The sequence below is a fragment of the Mauremys mutica genome, chromosome 11, assembly GCF_020497125.1.
Source record: "Mauremys mutica isolate MM-2020 ecotype Southern chromosome 11, ASM2049712v1, whole genome shotgun sequence".
Classification (NCBI taxonomy): domain Eukaryota; kingdom Metazoa; phylum Chordata; order Testudines; family Geoemydidae; genus Mauremys; species Mauremys mutica.
The window spans coordinates 51606437-51625542 of record NC_059082.1 but is presented as its reverse complement, the minus strand read 5'-3'; the positions used below and the strand labels follow the sequence as shown (position 1 = coordinate 51625542).

General features: G+C 40.6%; 1 protein-coding gene across 2 annotated transcripts in view; it reads left to right on the top strand.

Annotated features, from left to right (window-relative positions):
- XPO6 (exportin 6) overlaps nt 1-19106 on the top strand; it is a 102556-nt gene that overhangs the window by 28086 nt on the left and 55364 nt on the right. For both annotated transcript variants that reach the window (XM_044979686.1, XM_044979685.1), the window contains exons 2-6: nt 224-314; nt 6378-6490; nt 10286-10483; nt 18131-18290; nt 18935-19012. In XM_044979686.1, the coding sequence (XP_044835621.1) occupies nt 224-314; nt 6378-6490; nt 10286-10483; nt 18131-18290; nt 18935-19012 (640 nt within the window). The remainder of the gene's footprint in view (nt 1-223; nt 315-6377; nt 6491-10285; nt 10484-18130; nt 18291-18934; nt 19013-19106) is intronic.

The window sequence follows — 19106 nt, the reverse complement described above, 5'->3', positions numbered from 1 at the left end:
ATTCTGTTAGTAGCTGTTGACTTCTTTCTACAGTTTGTGAACTTCATATTAAATTTCACTCTGTAACATGCTGCTCTTTTGTTTGGTTGCTGAGACTGTTCCTCCAGCATGCATTATATGGACCCCTTAGCACTTTGTCTTATAAGGAAATAAACTTTGCTTACAATTGAATGTAAACCAGAGGCACTTTCTGACCTACTTTTCCTTTAAATGTCATTGTCAGGCATCAGAAGAGGCCTCCCTGCGCGCTTTGGAGAGTCTAATGACAGAGTTTTTCCACAATTGCACGACAAATGAACGGAAACGTGAGATAGGTAAGTTCAGACAATCCCTTTTACTTCCCTGAACAACATTTTTTGGGTTAGATATGTGATCTCCAAGCAACAGCAGCAGAAAACTCCATAGTTCGGTTGTCTGCTGAAGGTGGAAATGGTGAGAAAGGAACTTGTTTCCCAGGCTGATGGAAACTTAGGTAGTTGTGAGGGCGGGTACCTACTTCTCTGCCTACAAACTGCTGCGCTCCATGAAGAGCCTGTGAAGGAGACTGCTGTGTGACAAGTGATGGAGCAAATGCATGAAGCTTTTTCTGTACTAAGAGGGGAATGAGAGAGATGTAGGAGAGCAGATCCAAAAGAGGAGGCATACATTACCCACACTGACATATTTGGGGTAGCTCCTTGGTAGTGCAAAATGGCAGGTGGAAATACACTTGTGTTCATACTGGTGGATCTGAGCAGATCCATGCTTCTGAAGACCAGTAGAAATAACTTGCATAATATGCAACCAGCAGCAGGATGGATGAATCAAGCCTGCAATACACAAAAATGAGGGAGTTACACAGTCTTCTGGTTCCTTTCTACGAGGACAGGCTATGTATTTATAACCTCTGAGACTTCAGTAATATAGCCTGTATTCCCTCCAGGTTCACTATACTTGAAAATATATTCTCAGCATGTATGCACGCTATCTTCATCTGAAATTTCACCGTCTGGCTAAAACGGGTGATATTGACTTTCTTCCCCCGTACACTCAGTCACTGGAGAAAAGGCGACCGTTGGCATACTTTTGGGTTTGTTCGACTTGTAGAACACAAACCCATGCAGCTTTTCCCCAAGGCCAGACTTTTACAAAAAGAGTAATTGGATGTGATCATCCTAGAAACAGAATCTCTCTGAGCATTTGAGAGAAATTTGTAAAAGACGGGGGATTATAATGCTTCACAACAGAGGTATATGTAGATCTAAGAACAATTAGCAAAACAAAGAAAACTTTACTGCAGAATGTCAGTATTAGAGCAATACATGGACATTTTAGTTTTGTGGCAAGCTCAGCTGTGAATCTATCCTGTGCTAGCCTGCCACAGAATGACTGTCTGTGTAGGCCCTACTGACATGCATTAACAAACTCATCTAGTCTTTGAAATGGGATTAGGTGAAAACTCATTAATCTGTTAATGCTTGTCAGCCGTGTCCACATGGGCAATCAGTCTGTGGCTGGCTAGTGCAAGATAAATTCACATCCCGGCTTGCCGCAAACTGTTCCTGTAGACAAACCCTTAAATTCTACCCGGTCTGTTTCACAGTGGACCAATATCCCAACTTTTGCCATTTGTTTTTCTTATTTGTTAGAGGCAGAGCTGGTAGCACTGGCTATCGTTAAGGTTATAGACTTTAAGGTCATCTAGTCTGACCTCCTGCACAATGCAGGCCACAGAATCTTACTCATCCACTTCAATAACAAACCCCTAACCTATGTCTGAGTTATTGAAGTCCTCAAATTGTGGTTTGAAGACCTCAAGCTGCAGAGAATCATCCAGCAAGTGACCCGTGCCCCACGCTGCAGAGGAAGGCGAAAAACCTCCAGGACCTCTGCCAATCTGCCCTGGAGGAAAATTCCTTCCCGACCCCAAATATGGTGATAAGTTAAACCCTGAGCATGTGGGCAAGACTCACCATCCAGCACCCAGGAAAGAATTCTCTGTAGTAACTCGCATCCCATCCCATCACAGACCACTGGGCATACTTACCTGCTGATAATCAAAGGTCAATTGCCAAATTAATTGCCAAAATTAGGCTATCCCACCATACCATCCCCTCCATAAACTTATCAAGTTTAGTCTTAAAGCCAGATAGGTCTTTTGCCCCCCACTACTCCCCTTGGAAGGCTGTTCCAAAACTTCACTCCTCTAATGGTTAGAAACCTTCGTCTAATTTCAAGTCTAAACTTCCTAGTGTCCAGTTTATATCCATTTGTTCTTGTGTCCACGTTGGTACTAAGCTTAAATAATTCCTCTCCCTCCCTAATATTTATCCCTCTGATATATTTATAAAGAGCAATCATATCCCCCCTCAACCTTCTTTTGGTTAGGCTAAACAAGCCAAGCTCTCTGAGTCTCCTTTCATAAGACAGGTTTTCCATTCCTCGGATCATCCTAGTTCACCCGTCTCTGAACTGTTCCAGTTTGAATTCATCCTTCTTAAACATGGGAGACCAGAACTGCACACAGTATTCCAGATGAGGTCTCACCAGTGCCTTGTATAACGGTACTAACACCTTCTTATCTTTGCTGGAAATACCTCGCCTGATGCATCCTAAAACTCCATTAGCTTTTTTAACGGCCATATCGCATTGGCAGCTCATAGTCATTCTGTGATCAACCAATACGCCGAGGTCCTTCTCCTCCTCCGTTACTTCCAGCTGATATGTCTCCAATTTATAACTAAAATTCTTATTACTCCCTAAATGCATGACCTTGCACTTTTCACTATTAAATTTCATCCTGTTACTATTACTCCAGTTTACAAGGTCATCCAGATCTTCCTGTAGGATATCCCGGTCCTTCTCTGTGTTAGCAATACCTCCCAGCTTTGTGTCATCTGCAGACTTTATTAGCACATTCCCACTTTTTGTGCCATGGTCAGTAATAAAAAGATTAAATAAGATTGGTCCCAAAACTGATCCCTGAGGAATTCCACTAGTAACCTCCTTCCAGCCTGACAGTTCACCTTTCAGTACAATCTGTTGTAGTCTCCCCTTTACCCAGTTCCTTATCCACCTTTCAATTTTCATATTGATCCCCATCTTTTCCAATTTAACTAATTCCCCATGTGGAACCATATCAAATGCCTTACTGAAATCGAGGTAAATTAGATCCACTGCGTTTCCTTTGTCTAAAAAATCTGTTACCTTCTCAAAGAAGGAGATCAGGTTGGTTTGGCACGATCTACCTTTTGTAAAACCATGTTGTATTTTGTCCCAGTTACCATTGACCTCAATGTCCTTAACTACTTTCTCCTTCCAAATTTTTTCCAAGACCTTACATACTACAGATGTCAAACTAACAGGCCTATAGTTACTCGGATCACCTTTTTTCCCTTTCTTAAAAATAGGAACTATGTTAGCAATTCTCCAGTCATACGGTACAACCCCTGAGTTTACTGATTCATTAAAAATTCTTGCTAATGGGCTTGCAATTTCATGTGCCAGTTCCTTTAATATTCTTGAATGAAGATTATCTGGGCCCTCCGATTTTGTCCCATTAAGATGTTTGAGTTTGGCTTCTAGCTCAGATGTGGTAATATCTACCTCCATATCCTCATTCCCATTTGTCATCCTACCATTATCCCTAAGCTCCTCATTAGCCGCATTAAAGACTGAGGCAAAGTATTTGTTTAGTTATTGGGCCATGCCTAGATTATCCTTAACCTCCATTCCATCCTCAGTGTTTAGCGGTCCCACTTCTTCTTTCTTTGTTTTCTTCTTATTTATATGGCTATAGAACCTTTTACTATTGGTTTTAATTCCCTTTGCAAGGTCCAATTCTACATGGCTTTTGGCCTTTCTCACTTTATCCCTACATGATCCAGCCTCAATAAGGTAGCTTTCCTTGCTAATCCTTCCCATCTTCCACTCCTTGTAGGCTTTCTGCTTTTTCTTAATCACCTCTCTGAGATGCTTGCTCATCCAGCTTGGTCTACAACTCCTGCCTATGATTTTTTTCCCCTTTCTTGGGATGCAGGCTTCTGATAGTTTCTGAAACGTTGACTTGAAGTAATTCCAGGCCTCCTCCGCCTTTAGATCCCCAAGTTCTTCAGTCCAATCCACTTCCCTAACTGATTTCCTTAATTCTTTAAAGTTAACCCTTTTGAAATAAAAAACCCTAGTCCCAGATCTATTTTTGTTTATCCTTCCATCTAGTTTGAACTGAATTAACTCATGGTCACTCAAACCAAGGTTGTCCCCTACAACCATTCCTTCTATGAGGTCCTGACTACTCACCAGAACCAAATCTAAAATGGCATCCCCTCTTGTTGGTTCTTCAACTACTTGGTGAAGAAATCCATCAGCTATCACATCCAGAAAAATCTGAGCCCTATTATTATTACTAGCACTTTTCCCAGATGTGAAAAGTGGACTAGCACTGGAGGATGTTAAAGTCTCCCATGATCACACAATCCCCATTAGTGTTTACTTCATTAAAAACATTAAAGAGGTCTCTATCCATATCCAAATCAGATCCCGGCGGTCTGTAGCACACCCCAAGCACTATCTCAGGGGAGGCTCTGGTAGCTTTCTTTCCCAATGTGACTTTTGCCCAGACAGACTGTGTCTTATCCATTCCATCGCTTCTTATTTCTTTATAATTAACCTCATCATTGATGTACAATGCTACTCCACCACCTTTGCCTTTATTTCTGTCTTTCCTAAACAGCACATAGCCTTCAATACCTGTACTCCAGTCATGTCTACTATTCCACCGTGTTTCTGTTATCCCTATAATATCCGGTTTGACTTCCTGCACCAGTAGCTCTAATTCCTCCATTTTGTTACCTAGGCTCCTCGCATTAGTGTACAGACATCTTAATTTTTGCCATTTGGCTTCACTGACATTCTTTACCCAGTTAGGCACAGACATTCTACCACCACTATCACCTATTAGACTGGTATCTACACTACTCTTCCTCCCCATGTCCATTCTTCTGCCCACAGTTGTATCTTTTCTTACTTTGTTTTCTTCCCTCTCAATGTTGAATTCTGGCGTGGAGATTACCTGGACATCTCCCAACCTTCTCCCCCAAATTCCTAGTTTAAAGCTCTCTTAATCAGTTGTGCCAGCCTCCATCCTAGAAGTCTATTTCCCATGCTAGAAGTCTATTTTCCCCCATCCTAGAAGTCTAGGTTGCCTGACACTTCCCATTATAAGGTGCAGTTTTCAGTTGCTCAGAACTTTGCCAAACTTTAGCTATTCGGGTTGAAATTTTGCAAACTAGGTGTCTGCCTCAGATTTTCTTTTTTGAAAATTTGAGCAAAAAACAGTTCAGTATTTGAAAACAATTAGGGAAAATACATTGTCTTGGGCATGTTTTTTTTAAGAAAGTTCGATGGAGATTTTAGCTTGGCAGCTAAATTCAGAAGATTCCTTCTGCATTGATTGATCAACCCTGGGGCTGAGGAGAACTTTTCCTGCAATTGCTGCTCCTGGGTACAGTGAGCTGTGATAGCACTGGGCACTGGAATTGAGAGAAGGGAAACACTCTCCTGTGGTCTTAGTGCTCCTCTACCGCTCTCTGTCCCTTCACCTGACTCCCAGGCAGCATAGCAAAGGAGAAAGCTGTCTGACTACAATGCAGAGAGGACAAGAGACACGGAGTCTGAGGTGGAGGAAAGACTGGGAAGAGGGCTTGGGAATATACTGGAACTGGCTGGGCAAGGAAAGGAGACGAACAAGGAGTTGGTAGTGGTGCTGGGGGCAGGAAGATTTGGACAAGAAGCTAGAAGTGATGGAAAGGAACAGGCTTGAGAACACAGGTAGAAAAATCTGTGCCTCCCAGAGCACATTCTTCTACAGAACCCACAACCAAGATTGAAACCAAGATTCCTGAATCCAAGTGTTGCTGACAGCAAAGGAATTATCTGTAAAAATCCCTGGCAAAGTAGATAATCTCGCTCTAGTGGTTGATCCACATAGAGTATGACAAGCTACTGCTGCTACCTCATCCTACTGCTATCAGTGTCTGTTACCTTAGGTGGCAGAGATCTGCTCTGTGGATCTAAAGGTTCCATTAGTATCAAGCTAATCTAACCCAAGTCTGTTGTTACATTTTACTTTTCGGAATGTTAAAATCATACACAACAAATTCTGATACCGTGCATCTAGTCATTTTAGTTGCATTGAAGGTTATAGGTAGGTTTTGTGGCTGCTTTTGAAGTAGCTCAGGTTGTCTGAGCATTATTAAACTGATAGCTGATAAATCAGATTGAAAAATATCTGAAGTTCCATTCAGATTTATGGTGCTATGGAAACAAATATTGTCTTGAGTATGAAGACAGCTTATGAATATTAATGCACGTGTTTTGTTGATACTTGATTTTCCCAGAGGAGCTTCTGAATAACTTTGCCCAGCAGATAGGCGCCTGGAGATTCTGCCTCTATTTCCTGTCAAGCACAAGGAACGACTACGTAATGATGTACAGTTTGACAGTGTTTGAGGTGAGACATAAGAAAAAAGGATAAACTTACCCAGAACACCATTATTGCCTGATTAGCGGATTCTTCTGTATTAACTCTTCTTTGGTGTGATTTGTGTTTGGAATAGTTTGTATTAACTATAAGGTTTTTAAGATTAAAGTGAGAACCACCTGAAGTGCACATGGACATGGCTTGCTTTTATAGTTCTCTTGTAAGGGGAATTTTTTAAAGTGCAGTTTGAGAGGGAATAAAATGGAATATGAATCCTTGCATGCAGATTGAGAAAATCGCTTATTGCTGACTTCAGATAGGAATTGTCTAGAATTTAGGACACTCTTAGATTTTGATATAATTCACAGAATTATGGATGGATCCGTCACAGAATAGATCCTTCATATCCTTTACAGATCAGAAATGGTAACTCAGTTATGTATAGCTAGATGCCACAAACTAGCATAAAGGATACGACAAAATTCCTTATTGTATGGAATCTAAAAGATCTGGTTGACAGCTCATTCTGCTTTGCCTATGAATTAGTCAAAGATGTAATATCACTCTGCTGGAAGACCACATGCCACTTGTTACCTAGCTATGAAAGAGAACTAAGTAAAAGTTTAAAAACCCAAAGACTGGCGTGTGTAAAAATGTGATGTTAACTGTTCACAGGCTACAATCAACTGATGCATCAGTAAGCATGTGAAGTGTCTTGTTCTACCATATTATTCTGCATCATTATTTTTAGATCCTCTCTAAAATAGTGGTGCAAAGGATCTATTTATTGCATTGCAATGCCATAGTCAATGACATGCTTTACATTAATTCACTTAAAGCACTTTTGTCTTGCTCGTCTGTGTCACATTCTTAGCTGTGTTGATCATTCATGCTCTGAGCCTGATCCCAGGAAATGCAACAGGGGATGGTTGACACAGCTCAGAGTAACAAAAACTGCACATCAGTAGGCAAAGGAATAGTACCCCACTGGCTTCTACTGACATTATTGTAGACAAACCACGTAGAGCAACCATACCATAAGACTTTACTATGATTAAAAAGAAACTCCCTTACAACTCTTGCTGGTGGTGTATGTACTTTACTAAGTTTTTGGCAGGAAAAAAAAAGTGCTAAGAAAATGAAGCACACTAGGGGTGCATTCAAAGTTCCCCTCAAAACAGCTACCCAGATAAATAAGCAAGCTATTCTGGTGATGTCAGACGTGTAGCCATTCCAGATGTTTCCAAAAGGTGTAAGGACACAGATAAGATATACTAAAGACATCAGACAAAAAAGAATTGAGCAGTGGGGCTGAAAGCTGCACACTAACTTGCAACTGTTACTTATGGGACAAACCTTTGCTCCATGGCAATTGTGAACCTTGCGGTGGAGGAGGAAATCTGGAGCTAAGAGGACATGTACAAAAGTTATAGGCCATCCGGATAAACCAGACTGGGCCATGCCCAGAAACTGGGCTTAGTGCTGACTTGCTGACCAACCGCCGTCAGTGGGTGATCTATCTTAGGTACTTATACACCTTTCATTACCATAGTATAGTGACAAAGAGTCCTGTGGCACCTTGTAGACTAACAGACGTATTGGAGCATAAACTTTCGTGGGTGAATACCCACTTCATCATAGTATAGTGAGCACTTCACAATATTTAATGTATTTATCCTCTCAATTCCACGTGGTAAAACTGGGCATTGAACCAGAGTCTCCCATGTCCCAGTCCAGCACCCTAACCAAACTAAGACAGACATAATAGGGGACTACACTGTTGTCTAAAGAGGAATTTTATGGAGCTACATATTCCAGCAATTTGAATTATTTTCATGGGTTTGGCAACCTAGCTTAATTCCTGCCCCTTTCTGCCTCACTGAAAAATGTAGCTCTGAAAAATAATTGTCCAGAGCCTAATAGAACAAAGAAATCACTGTCCAGTGCATAAACTCTAAGGAAATAAACTCCAGCTTAGAGATTCAAATCTCTTTATTTAGAACCTGGAATTTCTAAAATTAATTCCAGCTATCTTAGTACTGTTTGATCGGTTATATGGGAACAGTGAATTTATCAGCAAAAGCAGGACAGTAAACCTAAAACTTATTCCAGGAGGCTTATGGGGGCTGATATTTTCTGGAAGAAGTGGAAAAATAACAGCAGAGTTTTAATGAAACTCCTTCATCCTCTCCCCCTGTGCCCACTTTTCTCTCCTCTCAAATGGAAGCTGCTAGTTGATCTTCTGGGAAAGGGGAACTTGCTACCAAAGACATTAGGCAACTAGAGGAAGCTACCACTTCAAAAATCTCATTTACATGGGAGAAATTTCATGTATACACAGTACCCTTCCGGAATTACTCTTAATACGGACTTTTTGTGAGAGTCCTCTGTGTTGTGGGTTTTGTCAGTGCCCTGTATTCTTCCTATGAGCAGTTCTTTTGTCACTGTTAACCTGTAGCTCTGGACGTTGGCTCCAAACCATAAAATTTTGACCTCTTTTGGGAGACTTCATGGTGGCTTCAAGTCTAAATTGCACCAAAGCCTGAATACTATGAATTGGCTTTGTCATGCCACGAGTAAAGCTATTTGTCTTTAATTTCTGCCTGCCATGTGCTTGAAACTGGGTAGAGCATTGCCTCAGAAGCAGGCTTCCTGAATCTATTATCCTCAAACATCTACTTAACAGGCTTAGCTACTAATAGCCACTAATGTTCTAGAGCTTCTGAATGGGGCTTCAGCATTGCAGGAAAAAAACTTAATAACTCTGCCTTCTTATGGATTTTTGCCACTAAGTGAGTTAAAACTCCTTTACTAAACTTAGCACTCTTCCATTAAAGGCCTATTAACTTGGACTTTCTGGATTTAAAAACTTCAGGAGGCCCACATTTCATCCAAAGCAGAACTTGCTTCTCATTCTGCCTTGAAGGAGTTATGATGATTCTCTATTTACTGCAACGTTTCCCTTCTTAAAAGAGGAAACTAGCTGTCCCAGGGTTAAGAGGGCACCAAGACTTTATATGCAAAAATCAGGCCTGCTCCAGCCTGAATTGTTTATACTGAGACTCGCCAACCAGTGACTGTTTTACAGATCCATAAAAACACTGATTCATTCAAGCCATGCTAGTAGAAAAAATGATACTAGGATAATAGAAATTGCCTATATTTCTCAAGATAGAAAATTGTTAGTGTATTGTGATGTGAAGCAGCATATGAAAAGGGAAAAACTCCATAAATTTGACATTTGGTCTTTGAGCCTCTCTTAAAATAATCAACTTGTCTACCTTTAGAGTTCCCTGTATTCTATTTAACACATAATGCTGCTTACATTCAAAGCACTTTACAAACATTAAGCAGTACATCCTCCAGTTCTGTGAGGGACCTATCCCCACTAACTCCTACCTCAGTTTCTTTATCTGTAGATGTGCCCAGGGCCACACAGAATCACTGTCAAGGCCCAGATTAAGTTCTTGTGCTCTAGATTCTAATTAATTTGACCACTCTATCACATCTGTCCCAACACTTACCTAATAGTTATCTGGTTTGGGCAGTAAATTAAAGTAGCAATACTTGCGACTGCTTCAGTTTACTGATTAAGGGTAGTTTTTCACCCATGCACTAGCTGAGGATAACAAACTTGTTGTAAAACTCTGCAAATGAAATGTATGGAAATGCTAAATTTTTCCCAAAGCTACTTGCCTGATAACACATCTGCTCCTCCATCTGGTTCTCCAGACATAGTGTCTAGCCACTGATTGTAATGTTGCACTAAAACCAGTTCTTTGTGCCTTTTAAGATCTGCTAAATCAGCGTGTGCCTCTCTTTCAGAACTTGATCAATAAGATGTGGCTTGGGGTCCCATCTCAAGATAAAATGGAGATCCGCAGCTGCCTGCCCAAACTCCTACTAGCTCACCATAAAACGCTGCCTTATTTTATCAGGAACAAGCTCTGCAAAGTCATTGTGGACATTGGCCGACAAGACTGGCCTATGTTCTACCATGACTTCTTCACAAACATCTTACAGGTAAGGATGTCTTTGGGAAACTGTGATGAAGTCAGGAAATCTTCGGTGCCACTTCATGGAACACTTTTGTCTAAATTAGAGGCTACCTTTAATGGGAAGATGGGGTGGTTGAGTAAAACCTTTAAGTATCTTATGAATTTATTCATCATTTTTATTTTGGAGAAAGCTGAAGAGGAATTAAAATTGCTTTTCAGTCCCACCTCCCTTACTTTGACAAATAGTCAGCCATTAGCCTCATGCATAAATTCCTAGATTCCAAGACCAGAAGGGACCATTGTGACCATCTAGTCTGACATCCTGTATGACCCAGACCATAGAACTTCCCCAAAGTAATTCTTTTTATAAAAACATCCAATCCTGATTTTAAAAATTGTCAGTGATGGAGAATCCACCGCGACCTTTGGTAAATTGTTCCAATGGTTAACTATGCTCACTGTTAAAAATGTATGCCTTATGTCTAGTCTGAATTTGTCTAGCTTCAACTTCCACCCATTGGATCATGTTAGACCTTTCTCTTCTAGATTAAAGGGCCTATTATTAAATATTTGTTTCCCATGTAGGTACTTATAGACTGTGATTGTTACCCCTTAACCTTCTATTTGTTTAGACTCAAGGAGCTCATTGAGCTTATCTATCACTAGAAGGCATATTTTCTAATCCTTTGATCATTCCCATGGCTCTTCTCTTAACCCTCTCCAATTTATCAGCATCCTTCTTGACTTGTGGACAGCAGAACTGGACATAATTCCAGCAGCAATCTCACACATGCTAAATATAGAGGTGAAATAACCTCTCTACACCTACTTGAGATTCCCCTGTTTATGCATCCCAGGATCACATTAGCGCGCTCGGCCACTGCATCACACTGGGATCTCATGTTCCACATAAAACTACAAAAAACTGGAATATGATGTAATTCAGTGCATCCCTTGTGACTTTTGGCAACAACTCTTGTTGCCACATTGATTGGAAAATAGGGAGAGGGATTTGGTAGCCTAGAGTGGCTGATTCTGAGTTACACTAAGGTCCCTTTACATCCACTTTTAGGCCCCTTTCCATTGCCAGAATGTTGTCAAGGAGCCTTGTTGTAAATGTGAAATTCAGGCCTATATAAGAACATAAGAATGGCCATACTGTGTCAGACCAATGATTCATCTAGCCCAGTATCCTGTCTTCTGACCGTGGCCAATGTCATGTGTTTCAGAGGGAATGAACAGAACAGGTAATCATAAAGTGATCCATCCCCTATCGCCCATTCCCAGCTTCTGGCAAACAGAGGGTAGGGATACTTCAGAGCATGGTTTTGCATCCCTGCCCATCCTGGCTAATAGCAGTGCCTGTACTCCATAAGCTTCAGTTAGTGAAAGAGCCTTAAGAATTGTCTTCTGTTTGTTTCAGAATCTTTAAATACACCAAAGATGATTAAATCTAGATTAATGCTCTAGGTATTCTGAAAATGTTGAGCAACTATTGTAAATTAACTGTTAAACGTAGTTTTTGAACATTTACTTTGGGTAAGGCTAATAGAACTGAGAGGATAGTGCGAATTTTTATCAATGCTCTAGAGATTTCTAAATATTTTCTTTTGACCGTGTTTGAAACTTGCTTGCATTTTGCAGGGGTTTTCACAAACAGAACTTGTTCACAGGAGGGAGGGATAGCTCAGTGGTTTGAGCATTGGCCTGCTAAACTCAGGGTTGTGAGTTCAATCCTTGAGGAGGCCACTTAGGGATCTGGGGCAAAAATTGGTCCTGCTAGTGAAGGCAGGGGGCTGGACTAGATGACCTTTCAAGGTCCCTTCCAGTTCTAGGAGATTGGTATATCTCCAATTATTACCTATTACAAAGCAAATTTTACAACTGTAGCTCAGATTAGTTAAAAATGAAATCTAAGCTGATTTTGAGGAAGCAGTAGTTTTATAAAGGCTTGTTCATCCATTCAGCAAACAGGGACTATGTGAATTAAGTGATGATCACAGCTGAAATACAGAATAGTTGGAGCCAGCAATGCACAGGCTGAAATTTGTGAGCAGTTTTGTGTATTTGCAAATACCAAACAAATACATAAGTTTGGATGCTTCACAAATATGAAAGGTCTGAATTCAGCTGTTACAAATTGTTCACCTAGTAACTAAAGAAAAGCTTAAATCATTCAATTTCTACAAGGATCTCCAACCTCTTTATCACTGAATTATAGTTGGCCCTCCAAAACTAATAGAGTAGGTTGCTAGTAGATACACTTATCACTGTAAAATCTAAGCACCTGCCGTAATAGACAGAGTTGCTGGTTTGAATGTGGCTGGTGTGTTAAGACTTTGTCAGCCCATGTGGGAAGGCTTGGATAATTGTAAGAATGTCATAGTGTAGATTATACCAACACTACTTTAGTCACAATTCACCAATTTTCAAGCATCTTTGTAGTCAGTTTCACTGGCATGTATTGTCTAAATATATTAAATAACTTTGGGGGTCATTTTTGTTTTTAAATTAACCCTTGTCATATTTAGGAAAAATACAAACCTAAGTATAAACATGTACTCTTTCAGTGATTATAATCGAGGCTTGATAAAATACTTGGTCAATAAGTAACAATACTGTAATGGGATTAGTTAAAGTGTTGTGTACACAAACTTGTACTGGCTTAAGTAAACCAGTGCAAAGCCTCTGTGTGGACACGCTTAGGCTTAGGGTGTGTCTACACTGCCCATGTTATAGTGCAGCAGCAGCAGCGCTGTGACGTGGGCAGCGTAGTCATGCTTTATCGCTGGGGGAGAGCTCCCGGTGATAAAAAAAAAAAAAAAAAATAACCACCCCGAATGAGGTGTGGTAGCTTTATTGCCGAGAGCACGGCTCCCAGTGATAAAGCGCTGTCTATACTGGCGCTTTTCAGCAGTAAAACTTTTGTTGCTCGAGGTGTTTTTTTACACCCCTGAATGACTAAAATTTTAGCGCTGAAAGTGGCAGTATAGACACAGCCTTAGTTTACACTCTGAACTTATATTTGTATAACTACGTCGCTCAAAGGTGTGGAAAATCCACACCCCAAGCGACATAGTTGTACTGGCATAAGTTCCTAATGCAGACACTGTGGTGTTGATGGGAAGGCTTCTCCTGTTGACATAGCTTCCACCTCTTGGGAAGGCGGAGTACCTGTGGCGACAGGAGAAGCAGCACTGTAAGCGTAGACAATCCCTTATTTTGATTGAAGAGTAGTTTATTTGGATTATTTTAAAACTTGTTAATTGATTTAAGATAAACCAAAATGAGCCTAATTTAAACTGAAGTGTCCACACAGTCCTTTCCACTGATGTGACTATAGACAAATCCCAATCCAGTTCTTTAAATCAATTAGCACCTCACCCCTAAAAGTCAAGACCTCACTGTCACTGAGTCCCTGGGCGATGCTCTGGAACTGCTCCCCACAAAGCCAGTCAGGACTTTGGGGAGCCTCCTCTCCCTTGGAGCAGACTTTTTCAGGGCAAGAAGCTCACACGTCTTCACCTCCTGGGTCTCTCCTTGGAGCATTCAGCATCCTCTGCCCCTCCATGTGCTTCCCACAGCGAGCCCACCCCAGCGGCGTCCTGGGGAAGCCACAGGGTCCTGCACCCCCACTTTGCAGGCAGACATGACTCTCAGCCAGCCAGTAAAACAGAGGTTTATTAGATGACAGGAACACGGTCTAAAACAGAGCTTTTAGATACAGCGAACGGGACCCCTCAGCCAGGTCCATTATGGGGGGCAGTGAGCCAGACCCTCACGTCTGCACTTCACTCCTGGTCCCCAGCCAGCTCCAGACTCAAAACCCCTCCAGCCCCTCCTCCTCTGCTCAATTCCTTTCCCTGGCCAGGAGGTCACCTGACCTCTGTCTTAAACACCTTCAGTTGGCACCTTTGCAGAGAAGGAGTCCAGGCCATCAGTTGCTAGGAGACCATGTCAGGCATTTATGTACATTGGCCTTTTGCTCTGCAGCAATCACACACCCTTATTCCACCACCTAGATACTTAAGAACTGCATAGGGGACACTGAGGCACCAACACAGTATTCAGAGAAAACATTAAGAACGTTCCCAGTTCGTCACACTCACGTTACCACAAATGTACTTTACATTACTTGTCATATTTAGAAATACCAACTCTTCATATGAGGTTTCAGTTACTGATGGAAGTAATGTTTGCACAATGGCCTTTGTGGTGGTGAAAATACAGTTTATATCCTTTCCAGAAACTGACTTGCCAGATCTTGAATAAACAGCGTTAGACAGCTGTCCACAATTAGAGCTTTGATTTTTGTGACTTATGAACAGGCTTTACTCATTTTTCAATTAAAATGCACTCTGAACAACTACTGGTTTTTGCAATATATTGTGGGATATCTAAGTGATAAGAGAGCCCACTTTGAATATTTTATTTTGTTTCTCATGTATTCTCTTTTTCAGGAACATGGGGAGTGCTCCCCCATTCTCTAGTTTGTACTACAAATCCTTAAAAGAAATATTCAAAGAGAAGTGTAGGTGTTTAAAAAAAAAAAAAAAAAAAAAGCAAAAGCTAGACTTTGAAGCACCCAAAAGTGATAAAGGCAAAAGGGGTTCTCATCACAATCGTGTTAGGCCACAGCTTTTAGTTGCTTTTTGAACTGCTGATAAATTGTTCTATCCACTGTTTCCTCATCTTTTGATATATTACTTGAGCCAATTTTATCTGCCATTCAAGCCTTAAAATCGTATTTGGAATCTGCAGAAGTCTCTAACCTACTTCTTTTTCAGGGAATGTTTTTTTAAGTAGTGTAGAAAAGCAATACATAGTATTAAATGGTACTAAGACCCGTGCAGATGATTTTGCTTAAGGATAGTACAATTCTTCATAGAAAGCTTGATATATTTGTGGAAGTATTAATTCACATAATATTAGGATATTGGGGCTTAGCAGTTGCATGCCACTAGTTTTCAATAAACTTCACTGTAACATCTGAAACTATTCTGGGAAGAAATTATAAAACTGTCTTTGAAGTTGACTAAAGCAATCCATGTCCCATTTAAATTTTCTCCTGTAGTTTCTGCTTCTGTGCCACACACTTGTTTCAGATAACTAATAATGTAAGATCATGTCTGAAGTATGGAGAAGAAGTATATCACTTACACAAAAATCTTTTTTCTTCTCTATCGAACTACACAAATGCATAGAAGTTGTTGGTGCTTAAATTTGAATTCTTGTTTAATTGGTAAAGCTTCATCAATAGAAGAAGCTTGTCACTTTTGATCTTTTCGTAGGTTATCCAAAGAGGGTCTATTCAGATTATACTAAGAACACATAACTGTGAAATAAGAATTGATACACAATAAGTTAACCTTTACATGAACTAATCATAAAAATGTAGGGCTGGAAGGGACCTTGAGAGGTCATGTAGTCTATTCCCCTGCACTGAGGGCAGGACCAAGTAACCTAGACCATCCCTGACCAGTGTTTTGTCTGATCTGTTGGTAAAAATCTCCAGGGGTGGGGATTTTGCAGCCTCCATTGGTGGCCTGTTCCAGAGCTTAACTACCTGTTCAGTTTATAAAGGTGGTTTTTTTTTCCCCTGATACCTAAGCAAAATCTCCCTTGCTGTAGATTGTCTGTTACTACTTGTTCTATCTTCAGTGGACATGGAGAACAATTGATCACAGTCCTCTTTATAACAGCCTGTAACATACTTGAAGACCATTATCAGGTCCCCCTTAGTCATCTTGTCTCAATACTAAACATGCCTGTTTTTTTAACCTTTCTCATAGGTCAGGTTTTCTAAACCTTCTATCATTTTTGTTGTTCTCTGGACTCTCTCCAGTTTGTCCACGTCTTTTTAAAAATGTGTTGTCCAGAACTGAGGCTTCACTAGCACTGAGTGTAGCAGGACAGCGATCTCGCATGTCTTACATATGACGCTCCTGTTAACACATCCTAGAATATTAGCCTTTTTTGCAATTGCATCACATTGTTGACTCATTCAATTTGGGATCCACTATAACTCTCAGATCCTTTTCAGCTTTACTACTACCTAGCCTGTTCCCCATTTTGTAGTTGTGCATTTTATTTTTCCTTCCTAAGTACAGAGTACTGCACTTGTCTTTATTGAATTTCATCCTGTTCATTTCAGACCAATGCTCTAATTTGTCAAGGCTGTTTTGAATTGTAATCCTGCCCTCCAAAGTGCTTGCAACCCTTCCCAGCTTGATGTCATCTGTAAACTTTATAAGCATACTCTCCATTCCATTATTGAAGTCATTAATGAAAATATTGATGATTACTGGACTGAGGGCAAACGCCTGTGGAGCCCCATTAGGTACGCCCTCCCAGTTTGACAGCGTTCCAGCTACTCTGAGTACAGTTTTTCAACCAGTGTGCATCCACAATATAGTAGTTTCGTCCAGTCAGTGATGTCATGATACATGTGTATGAGATGTCAGTCTAACTCACATGAGTAAAATGGAGTTGCTGTGATATCTTGTGATGCATCATGAGCCACTTGGAAGTTGGCTGCCATTAATCTTTACCACCAACACAAACTAGAACATGAAAAATGTGCCAGCCCGACTGTTGCCCAGTTAGAGAGGCCATAATCCTACCACGAGGGTGCTCAGAGTTTCCAAAAATCAAGTAGCCATTAGGTTCCATCTACGTTGGCTCTTTTTTACATGCTTACTGTTAAATTGTTTTAATACATTTCAGGCTAAACTAGTTTATGATCAGGTCTGGCAAGTTAATATGAATGGGGCAAAAACTACATCAAGCAGATTGACTTGCAACTCCCACAGATTACCCTATTATTGTGCTTTTCTTTAGCTATACTTAGAGAGAGTAGTGAATATCTGGTATGTGATATTCTAGGCTAGAAATAAAGGCTCCTTTAAGTTTTGAAAACAGGTTGAGGTTCAACACATTCCCCAGTCACTCACCACCTCAGTTCTTGAATTTATTTAAATTGAATATCTCAAGGTATCTGACCCAGGCTTTAGATACCTTGAAAACATGAATTGTACAGTAGTGTAATGTACTCTCTCTGGACCCACTTCGTTCTCTTCTGCACATGTTGGGGAAAGGAAACTTCCCGCTTTAAAGTAAATGTGATTTACAATAGTATTGAAGTGAGTATGCCAGGAGAGATTAGAAAATCCTTAATTACTGTTTGTTTTGATGTAATTTTGGCTGCAGTTACTTATGATCTAAATTTCCACTGATGTAGCTGCTTGGCTGGTGGCATAAGTTCCTACCATGAGAGAACTACTTCAGGAGCAACCTGTCATTTAAAGTGGTCTGTGATGCAGTCCTAATGACTAGCAACCTTCACAAAGGAAGAGGGGAAAGACTCTGACTTGTAAAAATGTTGGAGCAGGGAACATGTGTGAGCATGAAAGCTCTATTGAAATCCCAAGGATTCCCATACTACTAGGATTGGTACATCAGGATGATGATCAACTGTTGCTTCAGGAGAACAAGAATCCATACTTATATTCCCCCGAAATATACTGCAAAAAATGATTTAGTGATCCAGCATGGACCCAGACACTTGGGAATGTCCATAAATTGTCAACATGAAGACTGATCTTGTGGGTTTCTGTAACACTTAAAGAACAAAATGCTAGTGACATTGTTCACATCTTGTTTGTTCTTCCAGTTGATTCAGTCCCCTGTGACCACTCCTCTTGGTCTGATCATGCTGAAGACTACATCGGAAGAGTTGGCGTGCCCCAGGGAGGATCTTAGCGTGGCACGGAAAGAAGAGTTACGCAAACTGCTCCTGGATCAGGTACAAACGGTACTTGGGCTTCTCACAGGTAAGTATAATTGCACTTGTAGGGTTGGAACAAATATCTGTCCCCTGCCCCTTTCTGCAACAGAGTGTGAATATGTAAAATGCTGGCAGACTTGCAGCTGTGAAGCTGATCATTCAGTGAAACAAGAACCCCACTAGTTATGTAGTGACTGCTTCCTGCTGGCTGAGCTCTTAACTCTGCTGTGTAAATAGCTTCTTGAATAGCTTATGATGAAATGTGATGACTAAAACTAAATTACACAGCACTGTAGCTGTAATAGCTGTGCTTGGTCATCTTTGTTTATAAAGATGGATTTGGACCAAGCAGATATGCTCGCATGCATGAGAACTTAGTGTTGTCTTTAACTCTTTATAAATGAAGAGCACTACAAGCTTTATTATTAAGTGTTGTGTAAGTTCTAATGTCCACAACCACCTGTGACGATACTTTATTTCTTGTGCTGTCACTGCAGTAAAAAAGGAATAAAGATCTAACCTATACATCTGGAAGTGTCTAGCTCCGATGCACTTAGGTTTCTCTGGTTAATTGCATAAACCTTGAGGTGGCTATCCTAAATTAAGGAAGTTTGGGATACAGATAGTAGCCCTATATAAAGTGTCTATGAACCTAGCTGGGCTCACAGCACTCTTCCACTTTCTTGGCAGGTATTTTAGAGAGCATCTGGGACAAACATAGTGTTACTGCGGCCACTCCACCACCATCCCCATCTTCAGGAGAAAGTGGTATGGATTACTAAAATTTAATACTTAATTTTTATATATTGGACATAACTTTTGGTTGCCAACATAAACCAAAACCACTAAGGTACCCACAGTA